Below are 14,310 nucleotides of genomic sequence, written 5' to 3'. Positions count from 1 at the left end.
GAAAAACCCTTCACAACATTTAGCCACTTAGTCAAAATCCTTCCGGAGGAGCTGCTCGTTTCATTATCCAAAGTCTACGAGCAAGACGATGGTTTATGCATCTCGGCATACAAATCACTGATAACATGTACTGACAATGGTGACACCCGTGTGTTTCGGACCTCAGGCTGCTGTTGACTACATGGGAATTGCATCCAAGTATTAAAAATTATGGATCTACTAGTGTGTCCTGTTACATTTGAGTTTGTGAAAGTAATGGGACTGTGTGCAAAATCAACACTAATCACCAGTCCAGAGAATAGATGGTAAGTGTGTGATTGGGGCGGTCTGGATAGTGGGGTCCCTGTGGATGAGAATAGGTGACCCAAAGTCCACTGTGTCAGTAGGGCGATAATGAGCATGTGCGACCACTGTCTATGGACTGATCTTGAGATCGGTGGGTTTCTCGGCAATCCTACATTTGTTTATTTGATATGGGTTTTTTTTAGACAACCCTTTTAATGTAAAACTGATTTACACTTCCATCCTTTTTTATGACTTTGTTTCAAATCCATTGTACTGATGAGCAGAGACTTGATTATCTAAATGATGTCCTTGTCCAAATACTTCAGGACCCAACTGTAAAATACTTGTGGTCCTCCTCTCTCCAGCAACCTATACTATGATGGCTGTCAATTTTCCTCAGGTCTCATGCTCCTGGCTGAGTCTGAATAGGGCACAAACTGGCTATTATGGGGCTTTTCTGATGCCTTTCATTACGTAGTGGGATGTTGGATCCCATAGAATTCCTCTAATTTTGGCATTTTTCTTGGGACTTCATTGACTTTAGGGGAGAATATCTCTGACTTACGACAGTGTGTCCTGCTGTGTGCATCAGCCCTAGTTTTGTAATTTCATGCAGTGCTCCAAATTTTAATTTTTCCCCACATATTAGGATAGGAATTAAGTCCCTGGTTTTGCATCTAACAATGGTCATACATAGTATGTGTGACCCCCCCCCCCCCCCCCCCATACACATGGGCGCTCGGCTTGGCTGAGCGTTCATATATATTCCAATAGAAGTGAGAGGAGGAGGTTTCTGACAGACACCTCTGGCTGCTGCTCCTCTGAAATTAAAAGAATTGGCCATTGAAATCCCATTTACCCGATCCTTCTCAGTCCCAACATCATGTGTCTGGGGAAGAGTCAGGTAAAGTAAATTTGTCCTCTGAAAATGACCTATTGTTTAAATCAAGAATTTTTTTTTAATATCACAACTTGTATTAAAAATGAAAGTAAATCTTGCAATTTTTCCGTTGTCCCATTGTCCCATGGGACTATTTTACACTCACACTTCCTGTCTTTTCAGGAAATGTACATGCACATTAGCAGCAATAGCCGGACCCTACCTTTCCATTAGCGCATCTAATGAGCATGTGCAGATGTGATTGTGAAAGGAGCAGGGTCAGCTGTGCTATTAACTTTTGTGATTGGTGGATCTTGTATTATCTGTCACTGTAATCATTGCTATGATGATAATGAGTCTGCTGAAAACTTTGCCTGAAAGGGTTGACGACTAAAATGGCCTCAGTGGCCATTTGTCTCCTTTTTAATGCAGATTGTGATGTGAAAAAAAAAAAAAATTGCCAAATTATTTTTAAAAATTACATTTCATACCTACCTTCGTCAATATGAAATATATTAATTATGAGTAAGTGTACCGATATATTTGTATATCTATATATCTCTCCACTCCATCAATAGGTCCTGTACTAACGAACCGTTGTCATATTGTGCACGGCGGTAATGATTATGCCTTGGTAATAAGTCCTTGCTGGTGCTTTGTCAGGTCTTCCCAGTACAGGGTCCTATGTGACTAATTTGCCAATATTGCCATCAGGGCTTCACTAGATACAGACATATGTTAAAGTTTGGGCACCCCTATTAATGTTAACCTTTTTTCTTTATACCAATTTTGGTTTTTGCAACAGCTATTTCAGTTTCATATATCTAATAACTGATGGACTCAGTTATATTTCTGGATTCAAATGAGGTTTATTGTACTAACAGAAAATGTGCAATCTGCTTTTAAACAAAATTTGACCCTGTGCAAAAGTATGGGCACCTCAACATAAAAGTGACATTAATATTTCGTAGATCCTCCTTTTGCAAAAATAACAGCCTTTAGTCGCTTCCTGTAGTGCCCATACTTTTGCACAGGGTCAAATTTTGTTTAAATGCAGATTGCACATTTTCTGTTAGTACAATAAACCTCATTTGAATCCAGAAATATAACTGAGTCCATCAATTATTAGATATATGAAACTGAAATAGCTGTTGCAAAAAACAAAATTGTAATAAAGAAAAAAGGTTAACATTAATAGGGGTGCCCAAACTTTATCATATGACTGTATATAGCCAAAACAAAGACCCCCATAGTGACATATTAAAGAGAACAACTTGCTCCATTTTAATCTCCAGTTTTTATTACCTGTCTGTCTGTGCATAATCTTTGCTTCTTTTTTTCTTTTTCCCTGCACCTAACAGAAAAAGACTTATCAGTGCATCAAATGCCAGATGACCTTTGAGAACGAAAGAGAAATCCAGATTCACGTTGCCAACCACATGATAGGTGAGACTTAATTTTTTTTTATTTTTTTTTTTAATTTTGCAAATATCTCCTATACTACTGCATCGCAAAAGGTGAATATTAAGAATTTTTTTTTTTTCCCCTTTTAAAGCAAAAGCTAAAAGTACCTGTCGTTCGTTAACAGTTTTGCAAGCAGGATGTATCTACGGGCTGTGCTCGGGCAGATGATGGGTGCTGTTTGCATCCTGGACAATGTCCTCTTGTTGGGTATATTTGTGTTTCTGAATTTTGGCTGTAAATATGAGTAAATGCTCGAAGATCTGGATCTAGCATTGTGAATATGACTTTACATCTCAGACGTCGTGCTAATATTACCCTGACCTTGTGTTTGTATCTGTAAAGGGGGTGGCCACTTTTGTAATTTAATTTAATATGTTGTGGACGTGATTTTTGTGCCACCTACTGATATATAAGTATTACAGGTTCTCCTCTTGGGGTCCAAGGGGTAACGTTTTTCCTTCTGGAGAATGACGAGCCAAATCTGGCGTGCCAGAGTGAGGAGACTTCTAGGCCATGCAATGCTCCTGATGGAAATTAAAGATGCATTTGTCTCTTCAGAGAGGAAGAGGACTAGAACTCTAACGCCTCCTATTAGAAGTAGCAATCCTAAAAGTCAATATCGACTCTTTAATGAGCCTTGCAATATTACATGATAAAATCCACAACAGAATCTCACTCTGCAGACACGGCGTTTTGGGTGTTGCCCCTCATCAGTACAAAGTATGAGATCTGATTTTGCTAGGTGAGAGGCTTTGGACTGAGGTCTAAGAGGTAATGTTTCTCTTTTTGGAGAGTGCCATGGTAAGGATCGCCACTCCCAATAGATGGTGCTAGAGTTCTAGTCAAGTTGGCATATTTAATTTTCCAGAGAAGTATTCATGGCATACAAGTCTCCTCACTTTATGACAGCATTAACTTGTCACTATCCACAAGGAGAAGCATTACCCCTTAGATTCCAGTACAGATCCTCTCACCTAGCTAAATCAGATCTCATACTTTGCACTGATGAGGGGCAACACCCCCCAAAACACCGTGTCTGCAAATTGAGGGACTGGTTTAGCTTTTATCCTAAGTCATATTGCAAGGCTCGTTAAAGAGTTGATATTGACTTTTAGGTCTGCTGGTTTCAGTAGTGGCGCTGGAGTTCTGGTTCTCTTCGTCTCTGAAGGGACAGTTTTGCATATTTAGGTTCTCTTCTTGTAACTATTAGTGCATCTCTTCTGTCCTTAATATGGCAGCTGGTGCAGGAGATTGTGACCAGTCCTGTCCATCAGACACGTCCAGTTGGGACAGCTGATTTTCCATTGGAGGAGACTGATGGACAGGTCTGGTCACATGCTCCTGCACCAGCGGCCTGTGAGGAAGCTGCATTAACCAGTCCAGGTGGAGAACCAGTATACTTATAGATTAGTATCTGCCACACCAAGTCACTATGACATCATTTTTTTTCCACAAGGGCAGTTACCCTGCATATGTGGTGCATATATTTCTTTATAAAATGCCCTGACATAAACTGAATTCTGCGTCCTGGAAGTACTGCATTCCATTAATTTTCCACACTTAAATATAAACTATGTAGTTTGCTGAAATATGTCCAGAGAGACACCTCACATTGTTAAAATATTTAACACTAAAGAAAATCTGTTAATAAAATCACCCCCACAAATCACATATATGAAAGTCTTTAAAATATAAATCCATTGACACCTTTCATATCTTTTATCTGTTGCTGCAGTCCTGAGAAATCAGCATTTAATTAGTAGGCAAATGAGGCTTTAAGATCTCTAGGTGTGACAGAGCATTTCACAAGTCTCTGCATCCTGAGGTTGTCCCCCTGCCAGCTTGATAGCTCAGTTTCCCAATTTCATTGCCAGACGTTACACAGACCGTGAGCTAAAGAGGCTGGTGCTTGGTGGGGAAGCAACCAAAGAAGGCAGAGGCTCGAGAAGTGCTCTGTTCCGCCCACAGCACTTGCTGTCTCATTTGCATATACATTAAAATGCTAATTACTTGGGGAGTGCCGCAACGGTTAAAAGATATAAAGGTGTCTATGTATTGACATTTCAAAGACCTGGATTCTTATATATGTGGTCTGAGATGGTGAGGGTTTGAACCTTCTGATAGATGCTATTAAGGTAAATTTGGGAGGTTTTTGGAGATCTGGTGCAGAATTCTAGTAACCAATTCTAATATTTCTGATTTAAAAAAAAAATAAATTATCTGATAAAGGCACAAAAATGCTCTGATATGATAAAATGTAGGATCATGTATTTGGATGCAATGGTGGTGAAATAGTTAACGTGTCCTGTACATATGCCAATGTAAATTACTCCTATTGGGTAGAAGTTCAATTTTGCGCTGACTTCTCGGTGTCCTATCCGGCAGAAGGCATCTGTAATGACTCCGTGGCAGTACAGGGGTCTCTCATCTCGGCGCCTGTTTAAGTGGTGATATCAAGTCTCTTCCATCGCCAAGCTGGCAGCGCCCAGGGTTTCTTCCCCTGCAGAACGTGGCAAAGCAATTCTGCAATTGCTCTTCTTGTAGCAGCCGGCAGATAGCAACAAGGGCTTTGGGGACCTTAAAAAAGGGAAGCCAAATTATATTGATAATAAAGTTGAGACCATTTGTGAAAAGGGCTGCCACCTCAAGGGTCTTCGCGGGAGAAGAAAACACGGCATTTGCATTTTCCATTTCCATATACCGACTGCAAAAAAAAGAAGACCTTTACTCAATTAAGACTTACCGCTTTTGGGAGCCATATAACAATTTTATAAAATATTTACAAGGCCATTTGCATTCTCCATGTAAAGCGTATTTATTGTCATGGTTGTTGGTGAAGACCTTTGATGGCGGGCGTGATAAAAATACGTTAAAATTACTTTCTTATACTTGTAACTTTGGCCAACATACAAGATCCGGGTCCGATTCTAATTTTTCTCATTGGCACAGGAGTTGTATATAGTTGGCTACCAGCTTGACCTGGCAATTATCTGTCCAAAAATCCCCAGAAAAGGATCCAAAATTTCCCAATATTTTGGCAGATCTTGTGATCCTATTTATGTGAACTTGACATGCGTCTGATGATGGAATTTTCTTCTGCACCCTAGTGCAACGATGTTATCCAGCTCTTGGAAGAATAGACTTGTAGGTCTCAGGAAAGTATGTCATAGATGGTTGTAGATGATGGAGAGACATCTACGTGTATATATCTGGCTTAACATGTCAATTTTTCAGAAACCGCAACTCCTCTCTCTACGTTTTGTCCTAAGCTACAAATCGGGACACAGCCAATGGAGAGTTCTGGTGCTCTTTTTTTGGAAGCAGCCATTTTTTTTCGAATGTCTACATCTTGGGACCTCTCTCTGAGCCAGAAAATAGAGATCCTATAAGGTTGGGGTCTACACTCCACTGGTTTTTCAACAGTAGTCTGTTTGCAGATTTCAACCTTTTTATATTGAAGCTGATAAAATCGTCAGTGAAATACGCAACAGAAGTTGATGTGCTCCACCACCCGCAGATCATTTTACGGGCCTGGTACTGTAAACCATCTCTTGTTGAGCAAAAAACATTTGGGGTGTCCTGGTTGGTCGACCAGTACAGTTCTCTGTGGCAGCCGGACAAGGGCAGTCTAGACTACTTTGGCCGGCTTCCTGGGTGCCATGGTCTTCCGTGACGTCATGAAGTTGCCCAGTCACTCATGCAATGTTGCTGCATGCCATTAACTGGTGCGGGATGGTCACTACGCTGTCAACTGGTGCGGGAGGCTCGTTACGCCATCAACTACTGCTGGAGGTTGCCATGCTGGCAACGGGTGCATGAGACTCGTTACACCTTCAACTGGTGCGGGATAGTCACCACGCCGTCAACTGGGGCAGGAGTCTCGTTACGCCAACAACTGCTGCTGGAGGTTGCCAGGCTGGCAATGGGTGCAGGAGCCTCTTTACGCCTTGAACCGGTGCGGGATGGTCACCACGCAGTCCACTGGTGTAGGAGGGTCATTATGCCATCAACTGGTGCTGGAGGGTCGCCATGCCGTCAACAGGTACGGGAGGGCTGCGACACCGTCAGGTGCAGGAGGGTTGTGAGACCCTCATCGGGTACAGGAGGGTTGCGACAGCTTCAACTGGTCATGACTTTTGATGGGCCGAGGATTTTGGGTGCAGAAGTGAAGAGCGTCGTAATCCGGCTGCTGCAGAGGACAAGACTTGGAAGATGGACCAGGGTGGCGAGAATCTTTTTGCTGAACTTTTCAAATATATTCTAGTCGAAAGGAGATGGATTCCAGCAATAGGTTCTTACCCACAAAATTTGGGGTGACCAATATTGTAGTTGTCCTTAAGACCTGAACCTTTCATTACCCCGCGCACATATATGAGCACGTAGGAGCGCTGCCATTGTATTTCTTGGGCAATTTTCAGTTGTATATTTTATGTTAATTTCAGCCAGATTATTGCCCCCCTGCCAGTTTTACTAGAGACTTGCTGCGCTATGAATAATTTCGATCACTTCTGGCTCAGCCCCCCACCCACCGTTCTTATTTAAAAGATTTGGCACCTTTCTTTTCTGTAAGATTTCCGTGGTAGCCGCGTTCTGGAATCCTGAGAACAATTGAAACCTTACAGCCAAAGTAACTCGCGGTGCGAATTAATGTAAAGTAGCAAGAATAATTACAAGGAAAGCGGCCCGCACAGATGTTTTTTTTTCTCCCATCTAATGTAATAACTGTTTACCAAACTGTTTATTTTCTGCTGTTGATTAGGAATGAAATATTGCCACTTTCTTCTATGCAGAGTTTCCTCCTGTTAATACTCCTTACATCCTTTCATTTAAGGGTATCAATTATGCCAGGCATTGTTTTGCAATCTATTTGCCAAATCTGTTAGATTCGCATGATATAAAGCCTAAACCATGCTCACGGTGCAACGTGTTTTCTCGTTAACTCCTCCTTTGTATGTGGCGGATTGCTCTGACTGTTCTGTATTCTTTAGGTATGGCGGATATGACTAGATATATTTAGTGTCTTATATTGCATGAAATATGAAATTCATCATTTTTCCTTTAGTCATCTTGAATTTGCTGACATATTTTACTGTATTGACAAATTATCACTTTGGGTCGTACAATACAGTAATGGGGTTATCTGGAAAAAAAATGTTATCACTGGTATCTGGTGATGAGCAAACGTGCTGGGATAAGGTATTATCCATGTTCTGGGGCTAACCGAGTGTCTTCGGCACGCTCGAAAAAAATATTCATGTTTCCGCGCCCGCATGTCTCGCGGCTGTTCGACAGCCACAACATATACATGGATTGCCTAACGAACAGGCAATCCATGCGGCTCGTGAACAGCTGCAGTGACTCAAGGATATTATCTGAGCACACCCAAGATACTTGGATAACACCCGTTCATTCTCGGGTAACGCCTTATCCCAGCACATTCTCTCATCACTACTGAATAAGAATACCCTTTTGTCAATATGGCTCCTAGATACTTAATGTCATGGTCTCTGATGCGCTCCGTTGGAAGTGTCCATCGTGTCTTGTGCTGGCTTAGATGGAACGTCCTCAGTGACATTACTTTTAGGATCCAGTTTGAGCTATATTTTCACTTAACATGGGCCGATCAGCTACGTGTATACAGCAGCCACATTCTCGGTACAACTGCAGCTCAGACCAACTCCTAAACATGATGACGGTGAAAACGTTCCGTCCAAGCTGCCACAAAATATGATGGGTGATTTGAATGGAGCATTATCAGAAGAGATGTTGATAGAGTGAATATATGTGTGCATGTGTGTTCATACATGCGTTTCAGCTGTCTGGTAGCCACTTGGATACTCACAGGGTGTGTGTGTATACAGTGGGGCAAAAAAGTATTTAGTCAGTCAGCAATAGTGCAAGTTCCACCACTTAAAAAGATGAGAGGCGTCTGTAATTTACATCATAGGTAGACCTCAACTATGGGAGACAAACTGAGAAAAAAAAATCCAGAAAATCACATTGTCTGTTTTTTTTTTTCATTTTATTTGCATATTATGGTGGAAAATAAGTATTTGGTCAGAAACAAGCAATCAAGATTTCTGGCTCTCACAGACCTGTAACTTCTTCTTTAAGAGTCTCCTCTTTCCTCCACTCATTACCTGTAGTAATGGCACCTGTTTAAACTTGTTATCAGTATAAAAAGACACCTGTGCACACCCTCAAACAGTCTGACTCCAAACTCCACTATGGTGAAGACCAAAGAGCTGTCAAAGGACACCAGAAACAAAATTGTAGCCCTTCACCCGGCTGGGAAGACTGAATCTGCAATAGCCAACCAGCTTGGAGTGAAGAAATCAACTGTGGGAGCAATAATTAGAAAATGGAAGACATACAAGACCACTGATAATCTCCCTCGATCTGGTGCTCCACGCAAAATCCCACCCCGTGGGGTCAGAATGATCACAAGAACGGTGAGCAAAAATCCCAGAACCACGCGGGGGGACCTAGTGAATGAACTGCAGAGAGCTGGGACCAATGTAACAAGGCCTACCATAAGTAACACACTACGCCACCATGGACTCAGATCCTGCAGTGCCAGACGTGTCCCACTGCTTAAGCCTGTACATGTCCGGGCCCGTCTGAAGTTTGCTAGAGAGCATTTGGATGATCCAGAGGAGTTTTGGGAGAATGTCCTATGGTCTGATGAAACCAAACTGGAACTGTTTGGTAGAAACACAACTTGTCGTGTTTGGAGGAAAAAGAATACTGAGTTGCATCCATCAAACACCATACCTACTGTAAAGCATGGTGGTGGAAACATCATGCTTTGGGGCTGTTTCTCTGCAAAGGGGCCAGGACGACTGATCCGGGTACATGAAAGAATGAATGGGGCCATGTATCGTGAGATTTTGAGTGCAAACCTCCTTCCATCAGCAAGGGCATTGATGATGAAACGTGGCTGGGTCTTTCAACATGACAATGATCCAAAGCACACCGCCAGGGCAACGAAGGAGTGGCTTCGTAAGAAGCATTTCAAGGTCCTGGAGTGGCCTAGCCAGTCTCCAGATCTCAACCCTATAGAAAACCTTTGGAGGGAGTTGAAAGTCCGTGTTGCCAAGCGAAAAGCCAAAAACATCACTGCTCTAGAGGAGATCTGCATGGAGGAATGGGCCAACATACCAACAACAGTGTGTGGCAACCTTGTGAAGACTTACAGAAAACGTTTGACCTCTGTCATTGCCAACAAAGGATATATCACAAAGTATTGAGATGAAATTTTGTTTCTGACCAAATACTTATTTTCCACCATAATATGCAAATAAAATGAAAAAAAAACAGACAATGTGATTTTCTGGATTTTTTTTTTCTCAGTTTGTCTCCCATAGTTGAGGTCTACCTATGATGTAAATTACAGACGCCTCTCATCTTTTTAAGTGGTGGAACTTGCACTATTGCTGACTGACTAAATACTTTTTTGCCCCACTGTATATATTACATGAACTAGGCCAGGTGCATTTTTTTTTTTTAGGCCAGTAAGACCTATACTGGAGTATGGGAGCAACCTTTCCCACCCAGGCTCTTTTGGTCGCTCCTAAATCCTGGACCGAAAATCCAGTGAACAAAAAAACCATCTAAATAACACATACCTGCCATCCAGGTCCTTACGTCCAGCTTTCTTTCAATTCATATATCAAAGAATAATATATAGTGTGTGTGTGTATGTGTGTTTAAGTCCTAGTGAGAATATTATCCATATAGAGCCTAACATACAGGTAATCTCTGTGTTGTGGATGTCGAATAGCCATGTGACATGCAGGAACTCTAACATATTTTTTGAACACGCCGGAGACACTCGTTTAGCACCCGAGCATGCTCTGATAACACCTTATTCAGGCACATTTGCTCATCACTACTAGAGAACCATTTTTTGGCCATTAGCTATCATCTAAGCTGTTATATTCTTTTGATTTTTTTTTGTTTAATGGTTAGTATCTGCCTTATGTCACTATAGAAGTTTTGTTTCTTACAGAACTTGTTTTTTCTGCGGCAAGGGCCCTATTCACACATACTGTATGTGTTTGGCACTTTTTTCCCCCACTTATGTCACCTGTAAATATTATTTCATAAAAAAAGATAGCCATAAAATGATTTTTGTTCATATGAGAATGAGACCTAAAAGTTGCAAATCTTGTTTTCTTGCAGACTTCGCCGTTGCGGCAGCCCCTGCCGTTTCCATAACAGAAGCTTATGTCTCTATAGGTTATAAATCAGCGCTGATTTTCTTCTACAGCCGTTGAATAATTTGTGATCCGCTCACGAAGCATTGGAGTGAGATGTCACATTGTCTCCGCACAGATCTTCCTCCTCCAGATTTAGTGACACGCTGACATAGTAGACCGGACTTGGGTTGCTAGGTTTGCTTTCCTATACTCTCCTCCTCTTCCTTTTTTTTCCCCATTTCTCCTCATCACCGTGTCATTATAATATTAACCCATGGTGTTGCAGTGAGATAAGCTATTTGCAAAAAAAAAATCCAGCTGGCAGGAATACAACATGAAAAGCCGAACAAGCCTATGGAGGTTATTGACTTGGGAAGGCTTGTCATTTGGAATCAGCAGCCTGATTACCCGCGGTGCACGGAGCAGGTATCGCTCATGCAGAGCGCTGCTACCTGCCCCATGCTGTCTGCCCAACATGCTTCAAAGCCTTTCCTTGAAAGACTGCTCCGAAAGGGGGGCTGGGGATGTAGTTCGGCTCCCTACGAGCTTTCTTCTAAGACGTCCAATGTGTGAGTAATTCGTATTGGTAAATGTACGAGTCAGTCGGTGGGAGTCTGGAGGACGAGGGTTGGGATTAGTAATGGCACCGTTACCATCAGTGGCCTCCTCGGAGTAGGCACATTCTGCAACGCCACCGGCTCCTCCAGCCGATGTATCATGTCCTCACCAATGTACCACATTATTCTCATCTTTTGTGTCTTAAAGAAAAAAAAAACCATTTGAGGCATTTCACGCTTCCATAACGCTGAAATGTTGCTAATGATTTCTAATTCCCAGTGCGGATATAAAAAAGCCCAATAATAAAGAGCAATTATTCAGATAGTACATTAACTCATTTGGTTGCAGAAAGGCCTGCACTAAATTAGTGGCTTTATTGTAACAAATTACATTGGCTTCTAAGATTTTATTTAATTCCTGCTTTTTGAAAATAAATCCTATTTGTTATGTGGTTCTGTAACTCCTGGTAACATGTTTAAGGCCCCCATACACATATATCAGCCGGAGCCGCCAATATTGATGTGTTTGGCCGACAGTCTTATGTGTAGGTGGGGCTTCCAACTGTCCCCTAATAGGTGACGTCGGCTAAGATCCGATTTTCGGACTTCTGATCCTTTTGCTCTTTAGGGGCTCTTTCACACTGCGCGTGGTTCTGTCGGGGTTTACATCCGGCCCCCCCATACAATTCAGAGTGTGCGCTAACGAGGCAGTTGACTATAATGGTGCCGACAGTCAACGTGTTCTCTGTCCATCATTTGCGGGCATATATGCTTACTGTAGTAGAATACGTCTGGATGTCCGCCTCCGGTATGCGTCCCGCTCGAAAATGATGCACAACAGGGAATACATAGACTCTGTCAGCACTGTTATAAGTCTATTGCCTTGTAGGCGCATATGCCTGAATTTCGTTTTGCGAGAGGGTTTGGACTTAAGCCCCAATGGGTCCACTGAACATAGGTCAAAGTGCAGTCAGTGTGAAGGCACCCTATGAGATAAGCCACCAGAGATGTCTCTCATGGCTCTCATGAAAAACACAGGAGCACCCGGCAGAATGAGCAATCCAGTGCATGGGAGAGTTGGGGTAATCTGCTGAATCATACGCTACCTAAAGTGTATAGGGGGTGGTTGTTCGTCTTGTAGTCTTGCCAGTACAGAATGATTGTTCAAACCAATAAGAGGCGCTCGGTGCACCCTTGGTTTGACCAAACATTTAAGTGCACCTTCCCATTTAATTTCCATCTATCTTCACCCTTTGCTGGAGCTATAAGGCCAGAGTTCGCAATCAAAGAAGAAGGACGTTGGAGAGATGTGGGGAAAACAAGAAGTTTGGAAGGTGCACTAACGAGTTTGGTCACACTAAATTTGCTCCCGTATTTTGGTCTGAACAGTTATGTGCCAACACTCCTTTTAATGGATTTCCCAGGTTTGTTTATTTTATTTTTTTACACTACAGGTTTTATCTAAAGAAAACCTGCCAAGCTTACCCCCTGCCGGCAGCTCTACCTCTTTCCTACTGCACTTGCTATATGTTGACATAGCTGCATAATTTTAAGAAAGTGAGTCTTAAAATGTTGACTAATACTTTGAGATTTTACGCTGGGACGGTCATCCATCATCTTTTACAAAGTAAAGAAGGTTGAAGTGCTAGTTGCTGTTCAGCAGGTCAGGAATGTATAAGAAGACCACACTGGATTCCATGAGTGGTCATCTCTGGTGGTGGGATATGATACTGTAAGGACTGTACTCACTCAGGTGAGTAGGAGGAAACAGGAGGCACATTTTCTCCAATGTCCGTGTGGGTTTATTTCCTTTATAAACCATCAAGTCAGCAGCAAAAAGGTAAACAGTCTTTACATCAGGCAGACGCAGCATCAATGTCCATAGCAGAGCTCTGCTCTCCCAGGCCTGTGGGTAAACAGTCTTTACATCAGGCAGACGCAGCATCAATGTCCATAGCAGAGCTCTGCTCTCCCAGGCCTGTGGCTCTATCTGGAGCCACAGACACAGGGTGGCTTCTCTCTCTCTCTGCACACAGTCCAGCCTGGACACATGGAAGTCTGTCCACACTGGCCGACTCCCAAACACTCACTCCCATGTGCTAAACACACCTCGATTAAATAGCCTGTAACCACACCCACAGGTGAGGTATGGATCACATGGGCTGGTCACATGGTCATGACCTCTCTGCAGGTCCTGAAACTCACAACCACACACACAGGGAAAAAGAGGTACAGTGAGCAGCACCCTCACCCAGAGGTGAGGTAATATGGGTAGCCAGACCTTCCCATCTCTCATAGCTACCCGCAACCCGGACCCAGGTGCACTAAACCACATATTAGTGCTCATGTGCACTAAAGACAAAATACTCCGGGTTGCATCGCAGGGAGCATCCATCCCTGTGACATATACCTCCCATTAACCACACGACCACCAGTCACAGCACATTACCCATATGCCTCATGCATATGCTTGTGAAGACTATTAAGGTCTGGTAGACTCGCTGATAGATAATCTCCGTGGTTGAGTCCCAGCTCCAATTGTTCATATTTCCTGTTTAGCATAATCCATGTCCATGGTAACAACCTGATTGTTTCAGACAGCGGAAAGAAAATTGCTCAATGCCGAATTGGTTTACTAGATTTGGTTTTGAGGGGAAATGCTAATCCGAGAGGGGATAATGTCTGTGCTCACCTATGGAACTCTTCGACAGACAAAATACCAAAGGTGTCTTCTTATCCCTAAGGAAAATAAACTATCGGACACGTAGAACATATGCAGTCTTGTTCCTAGACTCGAAGGTTGGTTGAACACCTAATACACTTTGGATTGTTTTGCCAAAATATCCAGGTTGGATGATCAACCTTTATAGTGTTCTCCTTTAATAGATAAGGTCGATAGTGTTTTCAGTGACTTATGTCTCAG

The 14,310-nt window shown here is 42.6% G+C and overlaps 1 protein-coding gene across 6 annotated transcripts in view; it reads left to right on the top strand.

The window, feature by feature from the left end:
• The window catches only part of ZNF423 (zinc finger protein 423), a 272,352-nt gene that overhangs the window by 139,536 nt on the left and 118,506 nt on the right, over positions 1-14,310 (top strand). For all 6 annotated transcript variants that reach the window (XM_073576157.1, XM_073576158.1, XM_073576155.1 and 3 more), the window contains one exon: positions 2,527-2,611. In XM_073576157.1, the coding sequence (XP_073432258.1) occupies positions 2,527-2,611 (85 nt within the window). The remainder of the gene's footprint in view (positions 1-2,526; positions 2,612-14,310) is intronic.

This window comes from Dendrobates tinctorius, unplaced genomic scaffold (assembly GCF_039654945.1).
Source record: "Dendrobates tinctorius isolate UK_male_01 unplaced genomic scaffold, ASM3965494v1 ptg000047l, whole genome shotgun sequence".
Taxonomy (NCBI): Eukaryota; Metazoa; Chordata; class Amphibia; order Anura; family Dendrobatidae; genus Dendrobates; species Dendrobates tinctorius.
The sequence above is the reverse complement of the archived record's forward strand: the minus strand, read 5'-3'. Positions and strand labels throughout refer to the sequence as shown.